We start from the raw sequence: 25490 nt of genomic DNA on the forward strand, positions 1-25490 counted from the left end.
ACTTACACAGCCTCAAACCCGCAGCACACTTTTCCTACTACCATGAGATGGAGTAGAGAAGTAGGTGACCTGCTGTGGCCCTGATGTTGCCATGAGACTGACTGTGTAAGTGAGTCAGTGAATGGCTCTCATACAGTAACAGATGCTGCAGAGCAGTAGAGAAAATACACCCCATGACCTCAGCTCCCACCTGCCTGCATATTTATCTCATACACATCCTGATTCCTTCTTCTGTCAAGGCTTTGCAGAAAGGTTGCTGAGATCTTCCACTTTACAAGGACAACAAAAAGGTTTCAGTTGAGGCAGAAATCCCTCCAGTCGTAATGTTTCCACCATACAGTGTAGTCAGAGAATTGTGGCACTAAAACAAATGAGTTAATGCAATTTAAAAGCTTCAAAATCTTTCACCTGCGTGCTCTATATTTAAGATTACCAGACTATGAAAATGTCTTTGCGTATTTATTCATTTCCACGTCACAGTCAGACAGTGTCCCTAATAAAACTGGTGACAAAGTGTAAACAGTGCGTTTTCAGACACCTCACATGGAGTTGTTACCAGGTGAATAATTTTTCTCAATCACTCATCTGCTGTAACACCCCATGACAACACAACAACAAGCTTGTGGTGGGAAGCTCCGTTGCCATTTCTGAGAGACGTAGACGTGCTAAGTGGAATTATTTTAGGTATTTCTCTGAGGTGTGTTATACCGAAAGCATTTAAGAAACGCACCACTCCTACCTCTAATGACACTCAGCTTGTGTTAACTGCTGTAAATGGTGAATGGTAAATGGAATGACTTCATATTGTTAAATAAATTTTGTTCACATCGTTCCATCAGTAGAGACAATTTAGATTATTTTTTTTTAAGTAAGGCAACGGTCTTCAATGATACCTTTGTTTCTACACAAAAAACAGATACACTTATTATAAGTAGACTAAAAATTTAGAACATCTTTCAAACCATCAAATACCGTTTCACTAAATTATTTACAGAAATACATGTGTGCGAGTGATAATATACTCACATATGTACTGTACGTTATTTACTCAAAACTGCACAAAATCATACACACTATACTGTTCAAAATGCAAGAATGCATACATGTTTTTTGTATATACTGTATGTATTGTAGTATGTATTCTACATATAATAAATATATTTTAACAGCACTTATACATCTTTTCTCCAATCCATGTTCATGCTCAATAATAGACAAAGGACTTTTTCTCTCCAAAAAATGTTAATAAATTCAGTTGTACAGTATGACTGAATGAATTTCCATAGTTTAAGAATAACTTAAATTATGTGAATCTTGCTGATCACGTGCTTTTCCTCAGGTTTTTAAGCACACATACAGCTGACAGAACAATCTTTGCATTTCTTATAAATGTACTGTATATTACAACTAACATTTACCATCTAGCGAGGTAGCTATATATATATATATACATATATATATATATATAATATATACATATATATATTTATATATATATATATCACAACATAAATACAATAGAATAGAATACATTTAAACAGCAAAGCGCAACAGAGTAACAGCTGCACAGTGAGAGCAACAAGAAGGCATTAAGTATAGGTTACTGTGGGAAATGTTTGTCTTCAGTCAGGTCAGCTTCTGTGGAACAAAGAATAGAAATCAGTGATGAGCTCTTCTTTTTTTTCTTCTGATCTCAGCTATATGAGGAGTGAGAACATAACTCTGACTCACACGGTAATCCTGCAGTTTCTCGCCTGGACGTAGCTTCCTGTGTACCTGATGTCGCAGCGCACCTCATTGTTTGAAAAATCGGACTCCTGAACCATCTGCGAGGGGTTCACAGTGACCTGAGAAACAGCAGAACGAAATATAATTATGTATCATTTGGTTCCAGTTATGTGAAGACATGCTGCAATGAAAGTACTAATCCGTCAGATTAAGTATCTTGTCTTATTTTATAAAGCAGTTCTATACTCCCACCTTGAGGACGTAGTTTCCAGGCGGTACATCAGTGATGTCGATCCACTGGCAGTCGATGTTGGCGTGATACGTATCGTAGCAACCGGGGCCGAGTCCCTGAGAAAAATCCAAACTTGCATTACATTAGAGTTCATTTTACAATAACAAATCATCATCTAATCCCATTCAACTGATGAATGATAAAAATAATGGATTAGATCAATCATGGACCAGGAAGACCAACCTGTGTGTGAGCAGTGCAGGCGAAGCGTCATCGTACACCTTGTCACAGGATGTGTCCTCCAGACAGAACTGGCCTTGTGTCCCTCGGCGACCTTCTGCCTCCAAACTGTGGTAACGTAAATCTAGTCTTAACGACTACTCAAAGCGCTTTTACATCATACAGGAAACATTCACCATTCACACACATTCATACACTGTGGCCGAGGCTACCGTACAAGGTGCCACCTGCTCATCAGAAAACACTCACACACATTCACACTCCGATGCGCAGCTCGGGGTTCAGTGTCTTGCCCAAGGACACTTTGACGCGGGACTGCAGGGCCAGGGATTGAACCACCAACCTTCCCATTGGCAGGCAACCACTCTACCTGAGCCACAGCCGCCCCTAGTAATTCCTGCAGACACACAGAAAGAGAGCGTAAGACAGACACACGGATCCAAATTAGAGCTTTACAGCAAATGGGTTGTTTTTTGTCTTGGTCAGCTCATATTGATGAGGCCAAAATAGGAAAAAGTTATTCTTATGGAAAGATGTTGGCTTTCGTGCATATCACGTTCTGTTCCCATATCATACTACACTCATCAGCACAAAGAAAGGAACTGAACAAACTGTAACTGACACGAAATAGAGCTTTTAAACACACACACACCACACACACACACACACACACACACACACACACACACACACACACACCACACACACACACACACACACACACAACACACCACACACACACACACACACACACACACCACGATTTCTTTACATATTTTGTTATTACAGTAAAACAGAGACCCGTGGAAGCTAGTAACTTATAAAAATCATATAGACAACAAATGTAACTGTAAAATATAAACATATATTATATTTATATAGCCTATTATATGATATTTACCAATAATTCCCATAGTTACTTTAACTCACACCATCTCAAATGTATGACATACTAAAATCTGGTAGGCACACTGTACACACCACTGTACACGCCACTGTACATGAACTGGGAATAAGGACACTGAACTCACTGGTGACATCTGTGCCATTCCCACTCATGTCTGGGCTTTACTGGGAGGAAGTCTGCTGTTCCTTGCAGGACTCTGTAGTCGAGGTCCCTCACATTCGGGTGATTAGCAGACCTAATGCAAAATGAAAAAGAAAGGGAATGAGCCAAGTATCTTCACTAAGAGCAGAAATGCCACTAAATAACTAAGAGCACAGCGGGGGTTGACTTGGATCACCTCTTTTTGTTTGTGGTAACTTTACATCACTTTATCCTTTACACACACCTCACTGCACATTCAACTCCTTCTCCTCCACTTTACATAACGATGCATTACTGTGCAAGCGACCGGGGTGGTTTCGGGTCTTGCCTCAGCAGTTTTTGCATTCACCTCAGGAATCCTTTGCCTTTCACTTCAAAGATTCTTTTACTTGGCAAAGTGGCTGCTGAGATCAGAGGAGAGAATCTAGTTGCCAGGTTTATGTCCAGCCGCTCTGTCCAAATGGGCCTGAGGCCAACGCACATCCTAATGTGGCAACCACAAAAGACACCCTCAATCATTATCATTATTATTTGATGTATACGTGTATACCCCATTGGTTTTTATGTTTAAAGGAATAACATTTTATCACACAGTAGAGGACATGTGCGTCACAAAAAGTCAGTTAAAGACAAGCGGTAATACAATACTCGTACCTTCACTTAGTAACTAATTACTGACTTAATTGGTCACGACTTTATATAGTAATGCGATGTGATGTCATATTAATGAAAGCACCTGGAAAGACAGTTTTCTTCCACAGCACAGCGAAGTGCGTACATCTGCACTCTCTGGATGTAAGAGGCAGCTTGGATGTAGTAAGGGTCAGGAACCAAGTCTGGGAGACCTGCAAAAAAACATCCTCAACTTTAAATGAATGTTATGTATGAATGTAAACATACATGGACTCAGCCAAACACACATTTCTTTTGGTTAAGACTTTTGAAAATAGGAGCTTCAAACTTAGTCTCTCTTCTGGAAAAGATGTGGAAGCTTTTCAATAATATTCTTTAAGGAAGTTAGGGCAGAAAACATGAATTAATCATGCGGCATAAGCACAACCATACATCATCACAACATTACCTCGAGTATCTCACCTGTATCTAGTAGAAAATATATTTATAGCTACTGATTTGAAATATAGGCAATTGAACATGTTTTGATGTTTAAAAAGTAATTGCTTGTTATACCTGAGCACATTTGCAATCAAATTCTTTAATAGCATACTTCTGCAGATTATGGAATGGAGAACTTTGGATGCTTTATATTCTCATAATTTATATTCTTTAATATACTATATATATATACACCGGCCATTTATAGGTACCCCATGCTAGTAACGGGTTGGACCCCCTTTTGCCTTCAGAACTGCCTCAATTCTTCGTGGCATAGATTCAACAAGGTGCTGGAAGCATTCCTCAGGAGTTTGGTCCATATTGACATGATGGCATCACACAGTTGCCGCAGATTTGTCGGCTGCACATCCATGATGCGAATCTCCCGTTCCACCACATCCCAAAGATGCTCTATTGGATTGAGATCTGGTGACTGTGGAGGCCATTTGAGTACAGTGAACTCATTGTCATGTTCAAGAAACCAGTCTGTGATGATTCCAGCTTTATGACATGGCGCATTATCCTGCTGAAAGTAGCCATCAGAAGTTGGGTACATTATGGTCATAAAGGGATGGACATGGTCAGCAACAATACTCAGGTAGGCTGTGGCGTTGCAACGATGCTCAATTGGTACCAAGGGGCCCAAAGAGTGCCAAGAAAATATTCCCCACACCATGTCACCACCACCACCAGCCTGAACCGTTGATACAAGGCAGGATGGATCCATGCTTTCATGTTGTAGACGCCAAATTCTGACCCTACCATCCGACTGTCGCAGCAGAAATCGAGACTCATCAGACCAGGCAACGTTTTTCCAATCTTCTATTGTCCAATTTCGATGAGCTTGTGCAAATTGTAGTCTCAGTTTCCTGTTCTTAGCTGAAAGGAGTGGCACCGATGTGGTCTTCTGCTGCTGTAGCCCATCTGCCTCAAAGTTCGACGTACTGTGCGTTCAGAGATGCTCTTCTGCCCACCTTGGTTGTAACGGGTGGTTATTTGAGTCACTGTTGCCCTTCTATCAGCTCGAACCAGTCTGGCCATTCTCCTCTGACCTCTGGCATCAACAAGGCATTTCACCCACAGAACTGCCGCTCACTGGATGTTTTTTCTTTTTCGGACCATTCTCTGTAAACCCTAGAGATGGTTGTGCGTGAAAATCCCAGTAGATTAGCAGTTTCTGAAATACTTAGACCAGCCCTTCTGGCACCAACAATCATGCCACGTTCAAAGTCACTCAAATCACCTTTCTTCCCATACTGATGCTCGGTTTGAACTGCAGGAGATTCTCTTGACCATGTCTACATGCCTAAATGCACTGAGTTGCCGCCATGTGATTGGCTGCTTATAAATTAAGTGTTAACGAGCAGTTGGACAGGTGTACCTAATAAAGTGGCCGGTGAGTATATATATATATATATACACACTACCGGTCAAAAGTTTGGGGTCACTTAGAAATTTCCATTGCACTCCATTATAGACAGAATACCAGTTGAGATCAGTTGCATTGTTTTTTTAACCAGCGCAGCAGTTTTCAAATTACATTATGTGCTTACATAATTGCAAAAGGATTCTCCAGTGTTTTCTCAGTTAGTTTTTTAAAATGATATCAGATTAGTAAACAGAATGTGCCTCTGGAACATTGGATGAATGGTTGCTGATAATGGGCAATGTAGATATTGCATCAAAGATCAGCCACCCACTCAGTCAGATCAGCTGGTATTATGTATGGAGGGGCATGGAAAATTGTAAGTGACCCCAAACCTCCTTCCCAGTCTATCAATAGGCCATTTAATTTGAATGTTGCTCAGAGGCTTTCATACTGGAAACATTAGTTTTGTCCTTATGGGGAATATGTGCCTCAGCATTGCTCCACTCAGTGCTCCCCAGGGCTAAAGATAATTCAGACCTTTGAGTCAGGGTGTTATCAATTGAGATTTGTTTTGATTACGTACAAATTACAACTTTTAGGCTATCCACTTTTCCTCCTCCTGTGCGACTCACCATTGTGGAAGAACCTGGTGCCATAACCCGGTCCTGGTGGAGGGTGAACACTGTTCCTGTTTCTATGGTCTGGTGGGTAAACATTATAGAAAACTGAGTTCCTGTGATGAATACTGTGCGGATCCCGTGCGTCATCCACATCCGTAGTCCCTGTTGTATCCGGCCTTGTACGAGGAAAGTGTATTTCTACGCCGTTACTGGACAGCGCTATGGGAGAATCATTTGATACCGCAGGCAGTGACTGCGCTCTTTGCGCACAGCGAGCGTCCCCTAAATGGTTTGCTGCGGGATGCGACGTGCGTCCCCACTATCCTCTCTTATCGTGTCTCACGCAGCTAGGTGGCCGGGCAACTGACTCCGAGTTTATCCTTCCGACTTGGCTGTGCGTTAAGTCCGGTGATCCTACCGGTGACGTCGTGGTGTGTTGTGCGCCAGCTCCAGGTGCACTCCGGCTTCCTCGTGGGACTCCACTGCCGGAGAACTCCTGGATAGTGGTGAAAGCCACGGCGCTGCCGTTTGACGCTTCTTGTTGTGAAAGGTATCCCACTGCCACAGCCTCTCTGGGGGTTGCGTAGCGCGGAGGGGACTGACTGTGCGTCCCGGGTATTCTCGAGCCGAGTAAATACTGACCCGCATCAACACCAAGAACCGATACGTCCATTTGACTGAGGTCGTTTCGATGAGAGTGATCCCCGGCTGCCTCCTCGAGGTCTCCATGTCTGGTTCTGCTGGATCTACTGAGCGCAACAGGAGGATGAAGTCGGTTCAAACTGTTTTTAGTTGTCAACATGATCTGAGTACGCCTTCTGGTCTGCGCAAGGGAGCGATATTGAGTCCCTGTGCTCATTAAACTGTACATCTGACCGTTATTCTTTCACTGAATCCGATGTCTCCACGGTCCGACACGTGCACGTAAACGGTGCTGACCGGTTCAAAAACACACCAAAACATCTAGGAGGCAGACTAATACAAGCACAAACTTCTCCATGGCTCAATGTGTTGGCATCTCTGTGAAGAGCTCCAACACTGACGACAAACATTTGGGTTTGACCTGGGAGTGATGGGGTGGTGGTTTGAATAAACTCCACTCACTCCACTGCGCACAGCATCATAATGAGAGAGAGAGAGAGAGAGAGAGAGAGAGAGAGAGAGAGAGAGAGAGAGAGAGAGAGAGAGAGAGATCCATACCATTAATGCGGAATGACATGTTACAACATTGTTCGCATTATTATATTTTGATATATTTTGAATTGTCATGTTTTTTTTTCCTTCGCATAGGATAATTAAAGCCATTTCCACCGTAAATTGTTGCATAAAAGTGTCAGAATGCAGGAAATTAAGTATTTGACGCTCAAAACTTTCCTGGGGGAAGACACCCAGACGCCCCATCATGGCCCATACAGTACAGAATACCCACTACAATACATCAGACTACACCCTGTTTTTATCCGAATATCGGCAAAGAGCGTCACTCAGTTGAACCATTTCACCACCGTTAACTGAGTGGGCTTCATTTGTTTCGGCATGTGCGTGAAGACAGTTATCAAAACATTAGGCGGTGGTAGTGGTGAAGAAGCAGAAGAAGAAGAAGAAGAATTTAAGATCATAAACTCCCATGTGTAAATCAAGTGTGTTCCATTTATTAATTTTAACTCATCTCACAACATATAAGTCAAAATGAACATAGATACACAGTAAAGTAAAAAATAAGAAGAAAGAGAAAACAAGACATATATTCAAATTTATGACTGTGTCATCACTGAGAATCCATTTGTGTTTTCGTGGCTGGAACTGGGTTCGACATTCTGGGTGGACAGCCGAGACGGGTCATGCTCGTCTTCCTCCTCCAGGGGGGGACAGGAGTTAGTAGGTTGGTTCTGAAACATTACAATTTTCTTCTATTACTTAATTGTATTTCAATCTCAAAGTAATAAATCAAAGTTGGTTTATCGTGATTATCATTTGCATAATCTTGTCTTGTTACTGTTTTTAGAAGTTTAGGATTTAGCCATTTTTAGTTTGTACAGGGTGTTTATTTACAGTGGAGCTGAGGTTATAAGGGTCAGTTTGATAAATTACATTTAAAAACCAGTATCCCTGTTACTCTTAATATACTACTGGATGCACTTAAAGGTCTTTGTGGGGGATTAATCAGACTAACAACAACAACATTGTTCACACTGTTTAATAATTTTTTTTACCCTGAAACTGACTCTGACTGATCCTCAATGCTGTCTGTATAATACGTTACAGTAAGAAGAAGAAGAAGATTTTATTTAATTTGGTACTTATTATAGAAAAAAATAGAATGTGCAAAGCAGCTGTTGTTATTAGCTGTTGTTATATGTTTGTGTGCTTTCTTGGTCTGTGCATTTGTAGGAACTGTACCTCGTGGCTGTCCTCTAGAGCTTGCATGATCACGGCCACCACCAGGTTTACCAGCACAAACTGGGCCATAACCACAAAACTGGAGAAGAAGATTGGAGAAACCCAGTGCAAGTAGCTGGAACAGCCCTCATCGTTGGGACGGCATTCCCTCAATGTGTCCTTGAGAAGCACAGAGCAAGATTCATAAATGAAAAAATAGACTGAGGTACCATTACAAAATCTTTCTTACTTTTAAATCTTGACTGGTAACCGTTAAATCTGACAATAAAAAACTTAAAAGATGTATTTAAAAAAAATTCCCAAATAAACAAAAGAAACAACTTCTTATAAGTTGGGATACAACATTATTGCAACACTTTATTTAATGAGTCTGTACTTTACTAATAATTTTGCAATAATTCCCTGCTGTTACTAAACACTAACTTTGTTACACTAAAGCAATTAACTGAACTAAATCAGTGTGCCAATTAAACACAGATTATTGTGGCCCGAGATGCTTTATGTTTCGGGAGTTTTTGTAAAAAATTGCAAAAAAAGTTGCATTGTTTTTTGTAGGTTTGTTGCAATGAAGTTGCGGGAGATTGAGAAAATTGCAAAAATAATTGTGAATTTTGTTCTTTAAAAATAAAAAGGAAATTCCTGCATCCATCGTGTGTGTTTGTGTGTGTGCACGTGTCAGTTGCGAGGGGAACTCAGCAGCCCCGCCCGCTGCAGTGAGCCGACAGGATTGAAACAGCAGCCACTTCAGCAACATCGGAGTGAAAAATCATTACAGCGGACTTTGATGTTAAAATGTTTACAGGTTGGCAGGATGGTCTGACATGTTTTGCACGGTCTTTCATTGTACGTTTTGTTGGCAAATGTGAGATGTTTGAGTCACGCACGTCTCCTTAAACAAGGAAATGAATTTGGCCACCTACATGTGACGGCAACACGTTCTCACTCCAGCTTGGTCATTGGCTCTCAGAGTCACATACTGATACAAAGTCTGGCACGTGGGACTGCTGGGATTGGTTGAAGTCGCGGGAAACTCCCGCTATTGGTAAATTTGCTAAAAGCTTTGGGTATAATAAATATATAGAGCTTGTGTAACTGCATGTATGAGTGTGTACATACTGCCATAATCCCGCTCCAGTTGTCTCCGGTGCACACTTGATAGAGCGTGAGCAGGGCCATCCCAAAGTGTTTGAAATTGGCGTTTCGATGTAAACCCAGGCAAATGTTATCGTCGGTGCATTCTGATTGACACAGAGGCAGAAAACACAGACATAGAGAAGTGATTTTTATGCACCATGGACATTTTTCATTTCAAATAAAATCCTGTGTGTTTTTCAGTCAGCTACTAAGAAGCTAGCACATACAGTTTATTTAGCCCCCAAAATAAAAAGTGATTTTTTTGTTTTTGTTTTTTAACATATTAGTGTGACATGAGCATAGTATAGTAGTATAGTAGTATAGTATTTGTGATAAATGTCATAGTCCACTGTGAGAATAAGCTGAAATGACATTAACTGTGCTCTGGGTTGGCTGTGGTGTTGACTTTGCTAAGAATACTCCTTGATAAGTTTAAGCTTTCTTGCTTTCCTTGGCAACAATATAAATACTGAGCAAACATGGGATCAGTTCTGGGACCATGATCCTTTGTAGTAAGCCTAGTTATCTATGTGTATGTTATGCTGGTAGTGTGACTGACCTAGCCTGCCAAAGAGCTCCACTCCCAGCGCAGCGTAGATGAAGAAGAAGAATGCAAAGAGTAGACAGATATTTCCAACCTGAAATCAAAAGGCTTGTTAGATCCTCCACAAAGCCAACATTATGTACCTCAACTTGATGGAACTACAAGCCTTTTTTTGAGAAAGGCTACCATTAAAGACAGGCCATGATTTCTAATTAGGCAAGGCAAGGCAGCTTTATTTGTATAGCACATTTCAGCAACAGGGCAATTCAAAGTGCTTTACACAAAATCAGTTAAACAGATAAAACACAAGTAAAAACAGTTAAAAATCATAAGCATTAAAAACCGGTAAAACACATGAATAGACAGTTAAAAACAAAATAGAAACATTAGGACACATAAAACACAAGAATAAAAGTTACAGTGCAGCATAAGAAATTTAAAGAAATGAGCAGTCATTTAAAGAAAGGCAGCATCAAAAAGAAAGGTCTTCAGCCTTGATTTAAAAGAACTGAGAGTAGCAGCGGATCTGCAGGTTTCTGGGACTTTATTCCAGATATGAGGAGCATAGAAACTGAAAGCTGCTTCACCCTGTTTAGTTCTGACTCTGGGGACAGAAAGTAGACCTGTCCCAGATGACCTGAGAGGTCTGGGGGGGTCATAGTGTAGTAGCAGATCAGAAATGTATTTTGGACCTAAACCGTTAAGGGATTTATAAACTAGCAAGAGTACTTTGAAATCAATTCTTTGAGGTACAGGAAGCCAGTGTAAAGACTTCAGAACTGGAGTGATGTGATCCAGTCTCTTGGTCTTAGTGAGGACTCGAGCAGCAGCGTTCTGAATCAGCTGCAGCTGTCTGATTGATTTTTTAGGGAGACCTGTAAAGACCCCGTTACAGTAGTCAAGTCTACTGAAGATAAAAGCATGGACAAGTTTTTCCAAATCCTGTTGACACATAAGTCCTTTAACCCTTGATATATTCTTAAGGTGATAGTAGGCTGACTTTGTAATTGTCTTAATGTGGCTGTTAAAATTCAGGTCTGAGTCCATGACTACACCAAGATTTCTGGCTTTGTCTGTTTACCATTTTTAAATCAAATTACCATTTTTTTTTAAAGCACATGTCATCTTTTTACTATTTTTGCTTTTTCGCTTGTGCTCCCATTTGCTATTATTGGCTATTGCAGCTGAAAACTCTACACTTAGTGTGTCTGTTTAGTTGTAAAACAATAATCTGCATACTGTGAAATTTTTTGGGGGGGGCATTCAAAAATTCATCATCTCAAGCACAAATGCAGTAGGTGCATTCTCATCCATCTTAGTCACTTTATATTTTTAATGAGTCAGACAAAAAAAAAATGTTTTACCTGTGACAGCGTCTTGATAATGGTTTTCAGCAGAACTCGTATCTTTTTGGCCTTCAGCACTGAAGTAGGACAAAGGAGTTGTGTAAATAACTTTGTATATGAGCATACACAACACACACAAACAGACATTTTACACAGCTAAAAAGATTACCCTTTGTTGAGTGTGTGTACAGTGGGGCTCGAATGTTTGGGCACCCCAGGTAAAATTTGTATTAATGTGCATAAAGAAACCAAGAAAATATGGAAAAATCTCCAAAAGGAATCAAATGACAGATTAGACATTCAAATAATATGTCACAAAAATTTAGATTCTATTTCCATCATTTACGCTTTCAAAATAACAACAATAACAAAAAACTGGCGTCTGCAAAAGGCTGGGCACCCTGCAGAGTTAATACCTTGTACCGCCCCCTTTGGCAAGTATCACAGCTTGGAAACGCTTCTTGTAGCCAGCCAAGAGTCTTTCAATTCTTGTTTGAAGTATCTTCGTCCATTCTTCCTTTCTATTCTAACCTCATCGGCCCGCAGAACGTGTTCCCACAATGCATCAGGTTTGTCTATATGTTCATTTGCAAACTTTGAACACTGATTTTTGTGGTGAGGACGTAGAAGAAGTTTTCTTCTGATGACTCTTCCATGAAGACCATATCTGTACCAGTATCTCTTTATAGTGGAATGGTATTCCACAACTCCAGTGTCTGCCAGGTCTTTCTGGATGGAATGTGGATTTTGACTTGCTTTTCTCACAATCCTGCGAGCTGTTGTCTGATATTTTTCTTGGTCTTCCAGATCTTGCTTTAACTTCCACTGTTCCTGATGACTGCCATTTCTTAATTACATTCCGAACAGAGGATATTGGCATCTGAAAACCCTTTGCTATCTTCTTATAGCCTTCTCCTGCTTTGTGAACTATTTTCAGTTTCAGTTTTCTAGACAACTGCTTAGAAGAAGCCATGGTGCTGATTGTTGGGGCAAGGTCAGATGAGTCTGGTCATTTAAAACCGTGACAGAGTGACATCACCTGGTCTTTACAGACGACGATTGAGAACAATCCATGACACTGTCAGGTCTCAGCTTTCCAAAGGGGGCGGTGCATGCTATAAACTCTGCAGGGTGCCCAAACTTTTACAGACAACATTTTTTTGTTTTCTGTTATTTTGAAAGTGTAAAGGATGGGGAAAAAAATCTATCTTTTTGTGACATATTATACGAATGTCTAATCTGTCATTTGATGCTTTTTGGAGATTTTTTCCATCTTTTATTGGCTTTTCTATGCACATTAATACAAATTGTTACCTGGGGTGCCCAAACTTTTGAGCCCCACTGTATATGAGTATACCTTGTGCTAGTCTGAGTACTCTGCAGACTCTAAGGATGCTGGGATTAATGGGAATTGAGTCTGCCATATCCATCACTTGAAAAACAATACTGAGTATTGAAATCAAGACAACAGCGATGTCCAGCAGATTCCATCTAAACACATACACACAAAGCCATGCAACACTTTAGGCACCAGGAATACTAACATTCAAAAGCAAATAAGGAAATTCAATTCTCACTTATTCTGATGTGTTACCTGCTTTTTATGAACCTCAGTATGCCAAACGCCACAAGCTTCAGCATGACTTCAATGATCAGGATGATGGTGAACACATAGTAGGAATAGTCTGTCATCTTCTCTACATACTAAACACACACACACACACACACACACACACAGGTTTATTTCTATCCCCTCACACAGTCAATGCAAATTACACAGTGATTTTGTGTGTGTGCGCGCGCGCATTTACCAGAGGTTGATCATAATGTTGGAAACCCATCATCATGACACTGAGGAAAATTACGGCAGCCATGAAGAGGTCCAGGAAGCTACTGGTACAGAAAGTGTGGATAGACCGACGAATGGGGGAGTAATCTGTGTAATATGGAATCTCCTCAGGCTCTGAAATATACATGTTTACGCACACGTACACGTACACACACACACACACACACACACATGCAGATAAACACAAACAGCGAAAGGGAGACAAAGTTGTAACAAACACTCAAAACATTTAGAGCTAAAATACTCAATACTTTTATATCAACAATATGATAAAATGTGTGTATGTGAAAGGCATCGCTTTTTGTGATGCACCCACAGAGAATGATCACATGATTCTGCAGTTCCCCTAAAGTCTAAGTAGCATTTTAATATCTTTCAGCTAATTTACTTTGTTTTGATTCATTCTCACCGCTCTCATCAACATTGTTTCCAGATAATGACTGTACACAACCTGTCCCAATACATGTATCAAGCCTTCGTGATCAGCAACTGTTTGTGTGACCTAACCAGGCTGTCAGTTTCATTTTTCACATTAGACTCTGAAATGTGATGCTTGGGAAAATAGATCATTAACAAGCTACTCCATTCTCCTTACCATTGCACTGGTCCTGTGATACTGTGGCTATTTCTGTTAGGCTTGAGCCTGCCGACACTGGTGGAAGGTCTCCACCATTACACCAATAAACATGTCGAGAAGAAAGAAGCTTATAATCATGAAGGTGATGAAAAAAATCAGCATCCATTCGTTGTAGTTCGTTATAGGCTGAGAGGAGAAGACAACAATAGAAAGATTAGATTTAATTTCTTGTGCATAAGAAATTAAAAATAAAGAACCAATTTAATACACTGCCATCTTAGGAGGGAAAAACAACCCTTGCGTTTACTATCTCTCTCTTCCCTTCCAATGTACATAACAGTGTAAAAATATAAATCAGAAATTTTGCCAGTAACAATACCTGTTGTTCTACTCCCACAGCATCCAGCCCATCATACATAATGTTCACCCAGCCATCCTTAGAGTACATTACAAATAAGGACATCAGAGCCTGAATGGGAAACAGAAATCACTGTTAAGTCAACAAACAGAGATTATCCAGGTCATAATATAATTAGCTTTTAAGTTAATTTACGGAATACACATTCATTACAGTTAGTTGAAAATGGTTAATATGGCAAATATGTAATGAACTATATTACATATACTACATTCCTCTCCCTGTTGCATCCTCTGTGCTTTAGTCCATACCTGAGGCAGGTTGTCAAAATTGTACACCTTTTGTACCCAGCGATAGTTGGCCGACAGACATTCACTCTTGTTGGTGATGTTGATTGTGTCTTGACCCAGACAGTAGAAGAACTTCCCTTTAAATAACTACAGTTTTGTTAGAAAAAGACAGAGACAGAGTGTTTGTTGTGTTATTTTGCCAACTACATCAAAGCTGTCACTTTCAATGCCAGAAATAACAGGAATGAATTCCTAGGTGTTTACTATTAGTGCTGGCCAAGGGTCATGTTGTTCATTTCTTGATTGTAAGTCAGGGTATAACAAAGCTGTGTGTATGTGTGTGTGTGTGCGAGTGAATATATGGGTGCGTGAGTGTGCATCCCCCACAGTACCTGCACCCCAAGAATGCCATAAAAAAAGAGAAAGGCACAGCAAATAATGACGATGTTCCCAATGGGTTTAAACGAAGCAATCAGGGCTTCCACAGCCAGCTTCAGTTTCGGGGCTTGCTTGATCACCCTGGAACACATAAACATAGACAAACAAATGTTTTTTATAACCAGCACATGTATGACCAGACAAACTGACCCAAAGATGAAATAAGATGGGATGCTGACACAAAAAACGGTTTATGTACATAAGCACTGGTATCAACCCACACAAACATCATCTGCAATCATCTGTACTGTATACACGCACAAATTCATGACGTACCTCAGCGGGCGCATTGTGCGTAGCAGGCACAAAACTTTGAGCATGCCCATTATATTTTTTTCACTTGTACTGGCCAAAGAGACTAAGATGTCGACTAAAGACAGTAACACCAAAAAACCATCCACAGCATTCCAGGCAGACCGGCAGTAGCTCTCCTTCCCAAACAGCAAACCAAGAGCTACAACCTGGTGTAACAACACATAAATTCCAACATATTACTCAATATACAGTGTTATAGTTTCATTAAAAATCTCCTAAAAATCCAACGTATTGATTTTAAGGTACAAAATGATTGGTCCAAAATTATAACAAAGAATTTTCAAAATGGTTTCAGGCTACAACAGTCAGTTAAATAAATTGAGCTCTTCTCTTACACATTGTTTATTTTTCTTATTTGATCTCAACCCAGCAGGGGATGGAAAGTTCATTTCTATTCATTAGAACAAACAAAACATTGTATTTATTAATTAACGCTGCCGTTTACCTTAAAGAGCATCTCTACAAAGAAAACAGCAGAGAACACGCAACCGGCTGTATTCAGGACCCAACGCTCCTAAAGGGAATATTGAGATTCCTTTTTAACATGCTTCTTTGTATCACAAATACACAAACTCATTACATATTATTTGTTTCATGAAATGCAAAACATCCAACTTGTCTGTTTGTAAGTTTGTGACTGTATTTGCCATCTCTCCTCACAGATTACATGCAGTATGATTATACTTTGTGTGTGCATCTGTCAATATTTGTGTGTGTCCAATAGGATAGGGTTTGTATGTTAAGGGTTTACTGTATTTCCCTCTCCAAAGGAACAGTAACTGTAGGTGTCTCACCATGCTTTGAGGGTTTATTGCAGGCCTCTCCACAGCGATGGTGGCACAGCTGAGGAGAATGAAGACCAGAATAATGCGGTCGAACAGCTTGTGAGAGATCAGTCGTTGACAAAAGATGCGGAACCTGAACACAAACACACGCACAGAAAATAGCTACAGTCAGAAACATCAGAGGTGAACCAATGGAATAAAAGAGACAGTGAAATGTCCCTGTAATAATCCTCTTTTGGCATTCTGCATGCAAAGTATGTATCAAAGAAACATTTTTGTGTTTTTTATCTAAATCTCTCTTTCCCTTCCTGTAAAAAAATGCTTACCTGTTCTGTGGCGAAAACACATAAACTGACCACTCTTCATGTTCTTTGGACCAGCTGACCATTTTCTGGATCAAGTTCAAACATCGCTGCATGGGTAAAGAGTTACATATCAGCCACCTCTCTTTATCCAAAGCATGAAGAAAACACTTAAAAGAACTACCAACAACACTACAGAGGGGTGGTATACCAGCCAATGTTGCTCAGAATATAAGCAGAGACAAAATTAGCTTGATCATGTTACTTTCTGCTGCATTATTGTGTGTTAAACCTTGTAAAATCTCAAACGTCCCACACCAGACTTCTTAAACTATCACTATTAGGAACTTACACTGTCCCCATTGGTATCTGTTGGGGCAGAGTCTTCCCCTGGGGCTGCGTTAATCGCATTGTTTATCCTGGGGCAACAAAGAGAGAGAGAGAGGCCTCGGTTGGGTCCTGTGGGGCCCTGTGACAACAAGAAGTACAGCAAATGTGAGTGGGGGTATGTTTGAGCAAGTACAGCATCTCAAGTGTCAAAACTGTAACTATTAGTAAACATAAAAGTAAGTAAAAGTTGCTTATCACCAATTACTACCTCTGAGACCTCTCAACAGATTCTGAAAACACAGTTTGCACTTTTAAGAACTTACATTTCTCTGGTTGTTATCTGTCTGTACAGGGTTTTCAGGGGTCAAGATTTCCAGAGTGGAACTGGTAGACTCAGAGGAAGAGAGAGAAGAGTCTTGATCCATACTTGGGAAGCTCTGCAACAACAGGAAATAGAGTTTGGCAGATGTGTAAGTGTTTGAGTGTGCCGTACTGAGCCATGTTTGGTGTAAAACAGATTGCTGTTAGAGAAAACTAAGACAGAGGTCCTTACCCTAGCCTGGAAGCTCTGAACCACTATGCCCACAAGTATATTGAGAAGAACATGTTTTCCCAAAATAACGACCACAATAAAGTAGATAGAGGCCCATTTGGAGGTAGTTGCCATAGCGTTGTACATCACCACATTCCAGTCCTCCTGAGTTAGAATCTGGATTGAGAGATTTAATAAAAGAGAGTTGTACAGACAGAAATTGGGGCAGAAATTGCATGACGATGGAATGGAATTATAAAGTCAAAAACTAACCTGGAACACCGTGACCATTGCCCAAAGCAGGGTGTCAAAGTTTTTCCGCTCAACGATGACATCTCCATGGTGCGTCTCAAAGAAGAATTTACCTCCGAACAGGTGCATACCCATTATACTGCAGAGTACCAAGAACATACATGCACAATCATTGAGATGCATCTTGTGGGTGATCGTTATCATATGATATAGTAATAAAATAGCATCATTTGGAATTAGCTGTGACATTACAGATGTCTACAGACATACAGACACAAGGCGAGGGAGGATTTGTGTGTGTACATGCCTGAAAATAAAGATGAAAAATAGCAGTAGCATGCAGAGTGTGGCTGCCTCTGTTATGGTCCTCTTCAGCACGAGCAGTTGTCTCTTCAGGTAAGGGAGGAAGTGAAGCAACCTCACAAACCGCAGCAGACGAAATACACGCAGAACTGACAACCGTCCGTCTGCTTTAGATATTATCTCCCACAAACTGAAAACCACAAACAAACATGTCTTTAATATAATGTATGTTGAGGTTATAGGTTATATTGTGTATACTTTATGACTTAATCTAGTCTGAAACTAACACAAGCTACTAGTTTTACAACACTAAGTGTTGTCCACCTCAAGTATAACAGAAACATTGAATTTTGCTTGATACCTGAACAGTTTTTGTGTGTAATGGTTCCAATGAGAGTCAAGGAAATTGGGATTAAATTTGAATTTTAATAATGGCATGTATGACAGGACAAAGCAATGATGTCAGACTGCATGGGATCATATTACCTGATGATAACAATGACAAAGTCAAAGATTTTGTTTAAGTCCATAAAGTATGTCCAGGTGAGAGCCAGCAGCTTCATAATCAACTCCACAAGAAATATAATGGTGAAGACAATGTTACTGATCTGTAACACACGTGTCAACTCCTGGGGCTGTACAAAGACAGGATGGAAAAAAATAAAGCAAGGAAGCGGTATATATGGAGAGAAGGAGCAAAAGAAGGTAAAAATGCAAAGGAAGGAAGGAAAGAAAAGTAAAGTAGTTACTATTCTAGTATTACTTTTCTTAATGTTGGAATAATAGGACATAATTTAAAAAGTATCTTTCTTAATTCCCAGCATAACAAAATACTCTAATCAAACCACCCCCGTTGCATTTTTTAACTGCTCAGTCTATCATTCACCTCACACACCTGAAATTAAATTCAGAGACGTAGACGAGTAGTAAGCAGACAGACACACTTTCATCCTCACCTGGTCATTATGCTCTATGGCCATGGTGACAATACTGAGGAAAAGAGCAAACATGACCAATCGGTCAAAGAGTTTGCTGTGGACAGTCCTCTTAAGCTTTTCCATGAATGGTCTCCAGACCTGATAGATCTGTCACAGAAAGGTAGTCAGTTAAGATAGGCAACAATGCTGCTGCTGATGGTTCTGCAGAAAGGTTTTCACTAGTCTCACCATTGAGTTATCAATCCTGCTGCTGTCGCCATGAGGGTGCACCTTGTTATGCCTATTGGTAAAAGGACATAAATAACAGTCAATTTTCAGCTTAAATGGAGACATGTTTTGTTCTGGTAATGTCCCATTGTGAGAAACACAAATTAACTAATGCAAACTATATTGTTCCATACTCAGAGCATGGAGCCCAATAATATCAAAGATTTATTCAGAGAACTTCCAACTTTTGCCTGATTGAGTACTACATGTACTACAACATAAGAAAGCATTTATATCTACTTTCATCCTGAGCATGAGGGAATAATGCATTCGACATAATCTTCTACCGTTATACACACAGATATTACTGCAAACTACAAATCTGACCACAAACAAGACAAAGACCTCCAGGTTGTATATACATCTTATACAGTGACTGACCTGTTGCATTTACGGTAGATTGCCTGCAGCCATCCAATTAACTTGCCACAGAGCTGTGCAATAGCCACAGCACCAACACTTGGCTCTCCTGTATCTTGTTTCATTTTGTCCGAGAACTGTGTGGCGATGACGACTGCGTAGACGTTTATCATGACAAAGGAGCCCATCTGGAGGGGAAGTAAAAAGTTGCTATTAAGAGCAAGGGTTCAAAAACTGCTTTGAGATAATTGCACCGGTGATTTAAGCATTGCTGCCCTCAAATTAATTAAGCTACTTAATTTAAGTGTTAACAATTAGTCTGTTTCAGGAGCAACACAACAAGCTTTTAGAAAACAAGTCTGTCTAAATGACAGCATTACAAGTGGCCCAACTCAAGTTGACAAGTTAAGGGTGGTTATGTCTATTTTTCTACAACAGAGCATCTAAAACAATGTGTTACATAAACATAACCTAACTAAAATCCAAAGTTAACAGATGACCTTTTCTTCATTTTATTTTAAGAACTGCAGCGAGTAAGGATTACTGTCAGATTAAAATTTGTGTTCCATTGACTGAGTCATTAATACTACAGGGGTTTGGCGTGGGTCTATTTAAAACAAGACCCACATTATTGCATTTAGCATTGGGACTTATATTGAGGACCAAATCAAAACATAGTTTCAATGTATTTTGCTGCCTCTGCTGGATTTTTATAGTTGCTAATGAAATTATTCAACCAGAGTTAGAGACCATTATGTAGCTCAGATTTACCAGTATGGAAGAATACCAAGACATCATTTTTTTGAGACCTTAGAACACTTTCAATTACTATGGTTGTTAACTAAAACAAAGAAAAGTGGCTACTCACAACAGTGACGAATACAAAAAATACAACACTCCACCAAGAATAAGCATCCATAGTATAAAACATGATTTCCGCCCATCCTTCCAGTGTCACAACCTGGAGGTAGACAGAGAGTGATAAAATAAATTTAATATTATTATGTGGCAACATTTCATAAGCTTCTAGTTAAAAAACTGGTGAACAGTGGAACAGTAACTTCAGAACAAAGAACAAAACTGTTAAGGGTAATAATCCAGCCAGAGGAAACTAGACTCACCTATGACTTTATTGTTATTATGATAAATATTTTTCTGAACAGTAAAAGCCCTTGTTACCTGGAATATAGTTATCCAGGAGTAAGCAAAGTTATCAAAGCTGATAGCGCCCATGTAAGGGTTGTGGTCCCCGGGCCGACAGACATTGTAGAAAATGTTCCAGTTGACACAAGCGTTTACACTGGCTCCGGCCCCTGTAGAGACTACCCCATTTACAGCTGAAGAATACTGGTGAGCAGCCAATGAACAGGTTGTCCCATTATTGTGAAAAGGTGGCACATCTTGGCAGTGTTGCATCCCGCTTTTGCCATCACGCGAACAGATAAATGGGAGTTTTTCCTCATACTCGGTCATGTAATATGGACTTAAGGACACGTTGTACTTTCTGGATGGAGAAAAGAACAACAGTTTATACACTCTAGAATTAATACACTCTACATCATGACTTAGCTATTAGATTTCACATGACAGTTTTTTTGTGCTGTGTTGAAAAAAGAAAATGTATTTTTGATACATATATATGCAAGTGAAAGGAGTACTTGAGTCCTAGACTTCGACTCAAGTCCGACTGCAGTAACTATTCTCTGGACATGTGACTGGACTTAAAATCGTGCACTAATGACTTGGACTTTAACTCAAGGATTTTATGAAATCTGACTTAAGCATTCATGAAATGAAGTGGGATGAATTTTCTGACTACTTATATGTTTAAATGATGTGTAACAGGTAATTGTAACTCGACTAGGACTTGGAAATTTGAAAATGCAAATACTGCAAAAGCAGAAAAAGCCTTTTCCTTACGTGGGAATGTCCTCTCCCAGGAAGCAGCGGTTGCGCAGCTGCCCCGCCCACAGCTGGACTCCCACAACAGCAAAGATTTGGATGACGGAGATGCAAAGGGCCATAACATTTGCGAGCATGGGCACGGTGCCTAAAAGTACTGTCACAACGTGGAGCATACCTACAAAGATGTGCACAAAAAGAAGGTTTATTACAGTGATTGACATCCATTGAGTCTCAGTGAAAGCTTGAAAGCTTTCATTCATATAATTATCAATATTAAAATGACTACATATTGCACTTACTATATGTACTTGCTGTACTATATGTTTGGAAACACTGAAAAATAAGTTTTGAGGACCAATGCAAAATGTTGAAATGTCAACTTACTTGGTACTCTGCTGATGAGACGCAACGGTGAGAGCACTCGACAGAATTGCAAGTGGATGTCAAATATTTCAAACATAATATCCAACAACCTGAGAGGACAGTTGCAGACAGAAACAGGGAGAACAGTTTTTTGGGGGTTCTTTCATTTACAAAAATCTAAATTTACAGCAATATAATGCTAAATATGAAAACTCTTCATAAACAAGCCATGAGAAGCTGACGGTTGAAAAACGTTTTCTGATGGAATTCCTTCTCTAAAATACATAAACAAAGTCAGGCCAGTGTGACCAAAGCTAACAAAGACCCTGCTATATTTGTGAGTGATTATGTATGTTGTCTTTAAACACGGGAGAAACTGAGACATTAAATATGATGTTTCCCTAAAGTGACTGCTGTTGTTTATCAGATAAAAAAAGAAAGAAAATTGAGAGGCATTGTGGAATACTAACTCTCCACAGTTGATGATGAAGTCCAGCTTGTACCAGTTGTTGCTAAGGTAACTCCCTTTATAGCCAAAGGCTCCCAGGGCCACCATCTTGATGAGCATTTCCACAACAAAGTAGACAAACACAAGGACCTCCAATATCTGGCCATACACAAAAAAAGAAAAAACATACAGTTAAACAGAGTAGAAACGATAACACTAATGCTAACGTACAAAAGTACTATTGTGTTTACTCATCCATACATAGGAACATTTTCAACTGATTGTATATAACAAAGGAATTTTATATACAATAGGTTTTATGTTATGTAATTATGGTGGTCTCAAATGTGTGATATGGTCACTTTCTCTGTCCAAAATGTTGGCCAAGTCGACCTGTTTTAAGAGCAGAAATGTTGTTTGTGACTCAACCAGGCCAGAACTGAAGGACTAGACTGAAATGTATTGAACTTGAACAGTCTTACAGTTAAAAATATAATCTGTTTAAAAATTAGACAACCATTTTTCACACGAAAATACACGATGTATTTAATGACAGATTCACAGCACAGGTATCTAGTCACACTGCAATAATAGAAATTGAGGTCATCAGTATTGAACAATGTTGTTTTTGTGTTTTCATGGAAAGTAAAGATTTGGAAAATCCACACCAAGGATAACACTAACCTCTTGTGTGGTGTTCTTCATTCCCCCGGGCTCATAAATGGACAAATTTACACAGTTGAGCACAATTATCAGTACAGACACATAATCCAACCACGTGGAAGAAGAGGTTAAGGTCAAAACACATGGGATGAGATTATATTTGTTCATTAACTCATATTATTCATCAACAATTGATAATAGATAATTACGTAGAAGAAGCATAGGAACACAAAAACTAATAATGACCAAATCAATTCATACAATCTTGTAATGTTTTAAAATGCCACAGCTAGGCAAGGTGAGTGTATCCTCTAGATATATTCATAAATACATTGGTATGATCTACTCAAGTTTGTATTGTTATTATTTTTACACATATTTGGTCTTTGATGTCAGACAAGGTTAAACTTTAAGCAGTAGGAAAGGATATGGGCTATGGGCCACTTGCAGACACAAGTTACGGAGTCTTGTGGTCTGTTTTAAGCGGCAAAAAACTACTGGGGCCAGGGTCGGGTAGGGCAGCTGCTCCTCCTGCATGGAGATGCAGTGTGGGTTGGGAACTTCTTGTAAAGGAAGTGCCATCTCCCGCCGCTGCTTCTCCTTCGGTCCCTTAGTGATGATGAAGTTCAAACACAGATATACTATAGGGAGGTCCACAGAGGTGCAGAGAGGAAGTGGGTAAACACAGGGAAAACAGTCAGCTGACAATCAGAAAAGAGACGGGGACAGAGACAGTCTCTCAGTTATCATCATCATCATCATCCCCCCCCCCAGCCCAGAGTTAAACCTGCATGCCCTTCTGTTTTAACCTGATTCTAACACTGCTATCAGCTTCTTAGCAGCTCAGACAACAAACTCACATCAGAAATGTCCTAATGTAGACCATCTGGGGTTCCTCACATGAGCTGCTTGCTTCCTCATCCTTCCACAACAATTCAATCATTTTAAGGTCAGAACTTTGACTTGGCCTTTCCAAAACATTCATTTTGTTCTTCTTTAAGGTAGGTGGGTAGATTTATTTTGTCACAATATAACAGGTTATATGGATTGAAGTATAAATTGAGTTTGTAACTCCCTTCTCTCATAGCAGAAAATATACGTTAATATACTGTGGAAGCAATTATAAAAATGGTAAACAGAAATAAACTATAATCAGTGGAGCAGTGCTGAGGATGAATTAGAGTTTGAGAGTATGATAGCTTTGGTCAGGAGTGTGTGTCGTTTTTATTTTAAGAGGGTTGTTGTTAGGGGGGGCCTGTTAAATCGAGTTATGTTCATCTGTTGCTGACCATTGTGGTGTCATTTTAGGCAAATAATAAATTATTAACTTGTTCAAATTTCTTCTATTATGTTCACTTGCAGAATAGTTAAGTGTAGTTGAAATGTCCCTTTGCTGTTAAGCTATTGTTATTTTATGCAAATAATAAATGAATCAACTTATTTATTAAAATTTATTACTGAACATAAAACTTAATTTCTCTTTCATCTCCATATGACAGCAGTTTGCACACAGCAGGCATGGTGCGACACCTACTGGTCTGTTTTTGTAATCGTTTTGAACTGCCCTTGATGGTCCATGTATGGTGGATACAACATTAAATATGAATTTAATTATTTAATATAGCGCTAACAGTACCAACTCTGCACACACACAAGTTCTCAGGTTACCCTATATTACCAACTTTATTGAACCAAAATGCGAACAACAATAAATACATCTGTATCAGTAATCTTGATTTTAACCAGTTCACAAAGTCACAATACAGTCAGTCATTTAAATACTGCCATCTGCTGGTAGACAGGGGGAACAGTTTGGTCCATTGCGGGGAAACCACATTAAATATGAATTTAAGTATTTAATATAGGGTGATATCAGGTAAAATGGGCCATCAGCTAAAATGGGCCATTTAAGGTTTGGGGGTGCCCCTCTGGAATTTAGAGCCAATGACTGCAAAGGATTTCAGACTGTTGTCATAACTGTGCTTGACAAGTAACAGGTGATTTGATTGGTTTATGGTTGCTATGGTGGGCGGGGCAATAGTTCAAATCAAGACTGCACCAGAAAGCTGCATGGTAAGTAGCCTGGCATATCAAATCTAACTAAACTATTATAAGGATGATAAATCTATAAAAAACAAACATGCACATAAAAAAAACTGTGCATAATATCTGTCTTGATGGCATCCACCAGAAATAATGCTGTTAGTTTGGTATATGAACTTATTTTTTGAAAAAGTGATGTTTTTCTTAGCGGCCCAATTTACCTTAACCCACTGAGGTAAAATGGGCCACATGGTTTCAGCTAAAATGGGCCATCCTCTGTGTCACTCACAAACACACATACACATGTGTGTGAGGGTGTGTGTGTGTGTGCACATACACATTCGCCCACACACTCGCACACCAACCAACACGCACACATGCACGGACACAAACGGTGT

At 39.7% G+C, this 25490-nt stretch overlaps 1 protein-coding gene and 1 pseudogene across 1 annotated transcript; both read right to left on the reverse strand.

Annotated features, from left to right (window-relative positions):
- Positions 1-1551: 1551 nt before the first annotated feature.
- Positions 1552-7405, reverse strand: LOC116677282 (protein-lysine 6-oxidase-like; annotated as a pseudogene).
- Positions 7406-8082: 677 nt separating this feature from the next.
- LOC116677283 (voltage-dependent T-type calcium channel subunit alpha-1H-like) lies at positions 8083-23992 on the reverse strand. Its single transcript, XM_032507858.1, is given in 32 exon segments — positions 8083-8239; positions 8751-8909; positions 9867-9988; positions 10444-10522; positions 11793-11851; positions 13132-13265; positions 13369-13478; positions 13586-13729; positions 14162-14386; positions 14580-14669; positions 14870-14995; positions 15241-15367; positions 15563-15747; positions 16047-16115; positions 16396-16519; positions 16713-16798; positions 17041-17157; positions 17342-17455; positions 17572-17727; positions 17824-18295; positions 18592-18740; positions 19062-19190; positions 19272-19323; positions 19692-19858; positions 20539-20631; positions 20850-21174; positions 21591-21750; positions 21960-22048; positions 22409-22545; positions 23071-23164; positions 23480-23750; positions 23950-23992. Coding segments are annotated over 32 exon segments (4542 nt in total). The 3' UTR covers positions 8083-8104.
- Positions 23993-25490: the final 1498 nt, after the last annotated feature.

The sequence above is a fragment of the Etheostoma spectabile genome, unplaced genomic scaffold, assembly GCF_008692095.1.
Source record: "Etheostoma spectabile isolate EspeVRDwgs_2016 unplaced genomic scaffold, UIUC_Espe_1.0 scaffold00004748, whole genome shotgun sequence".
NCBI classification, from domain to species: Eukaryota; Metazoa; Chordata; class Actinopteri; order Perciformes; family Percidae; genus Etheostoma; species Etheostoma spectabile.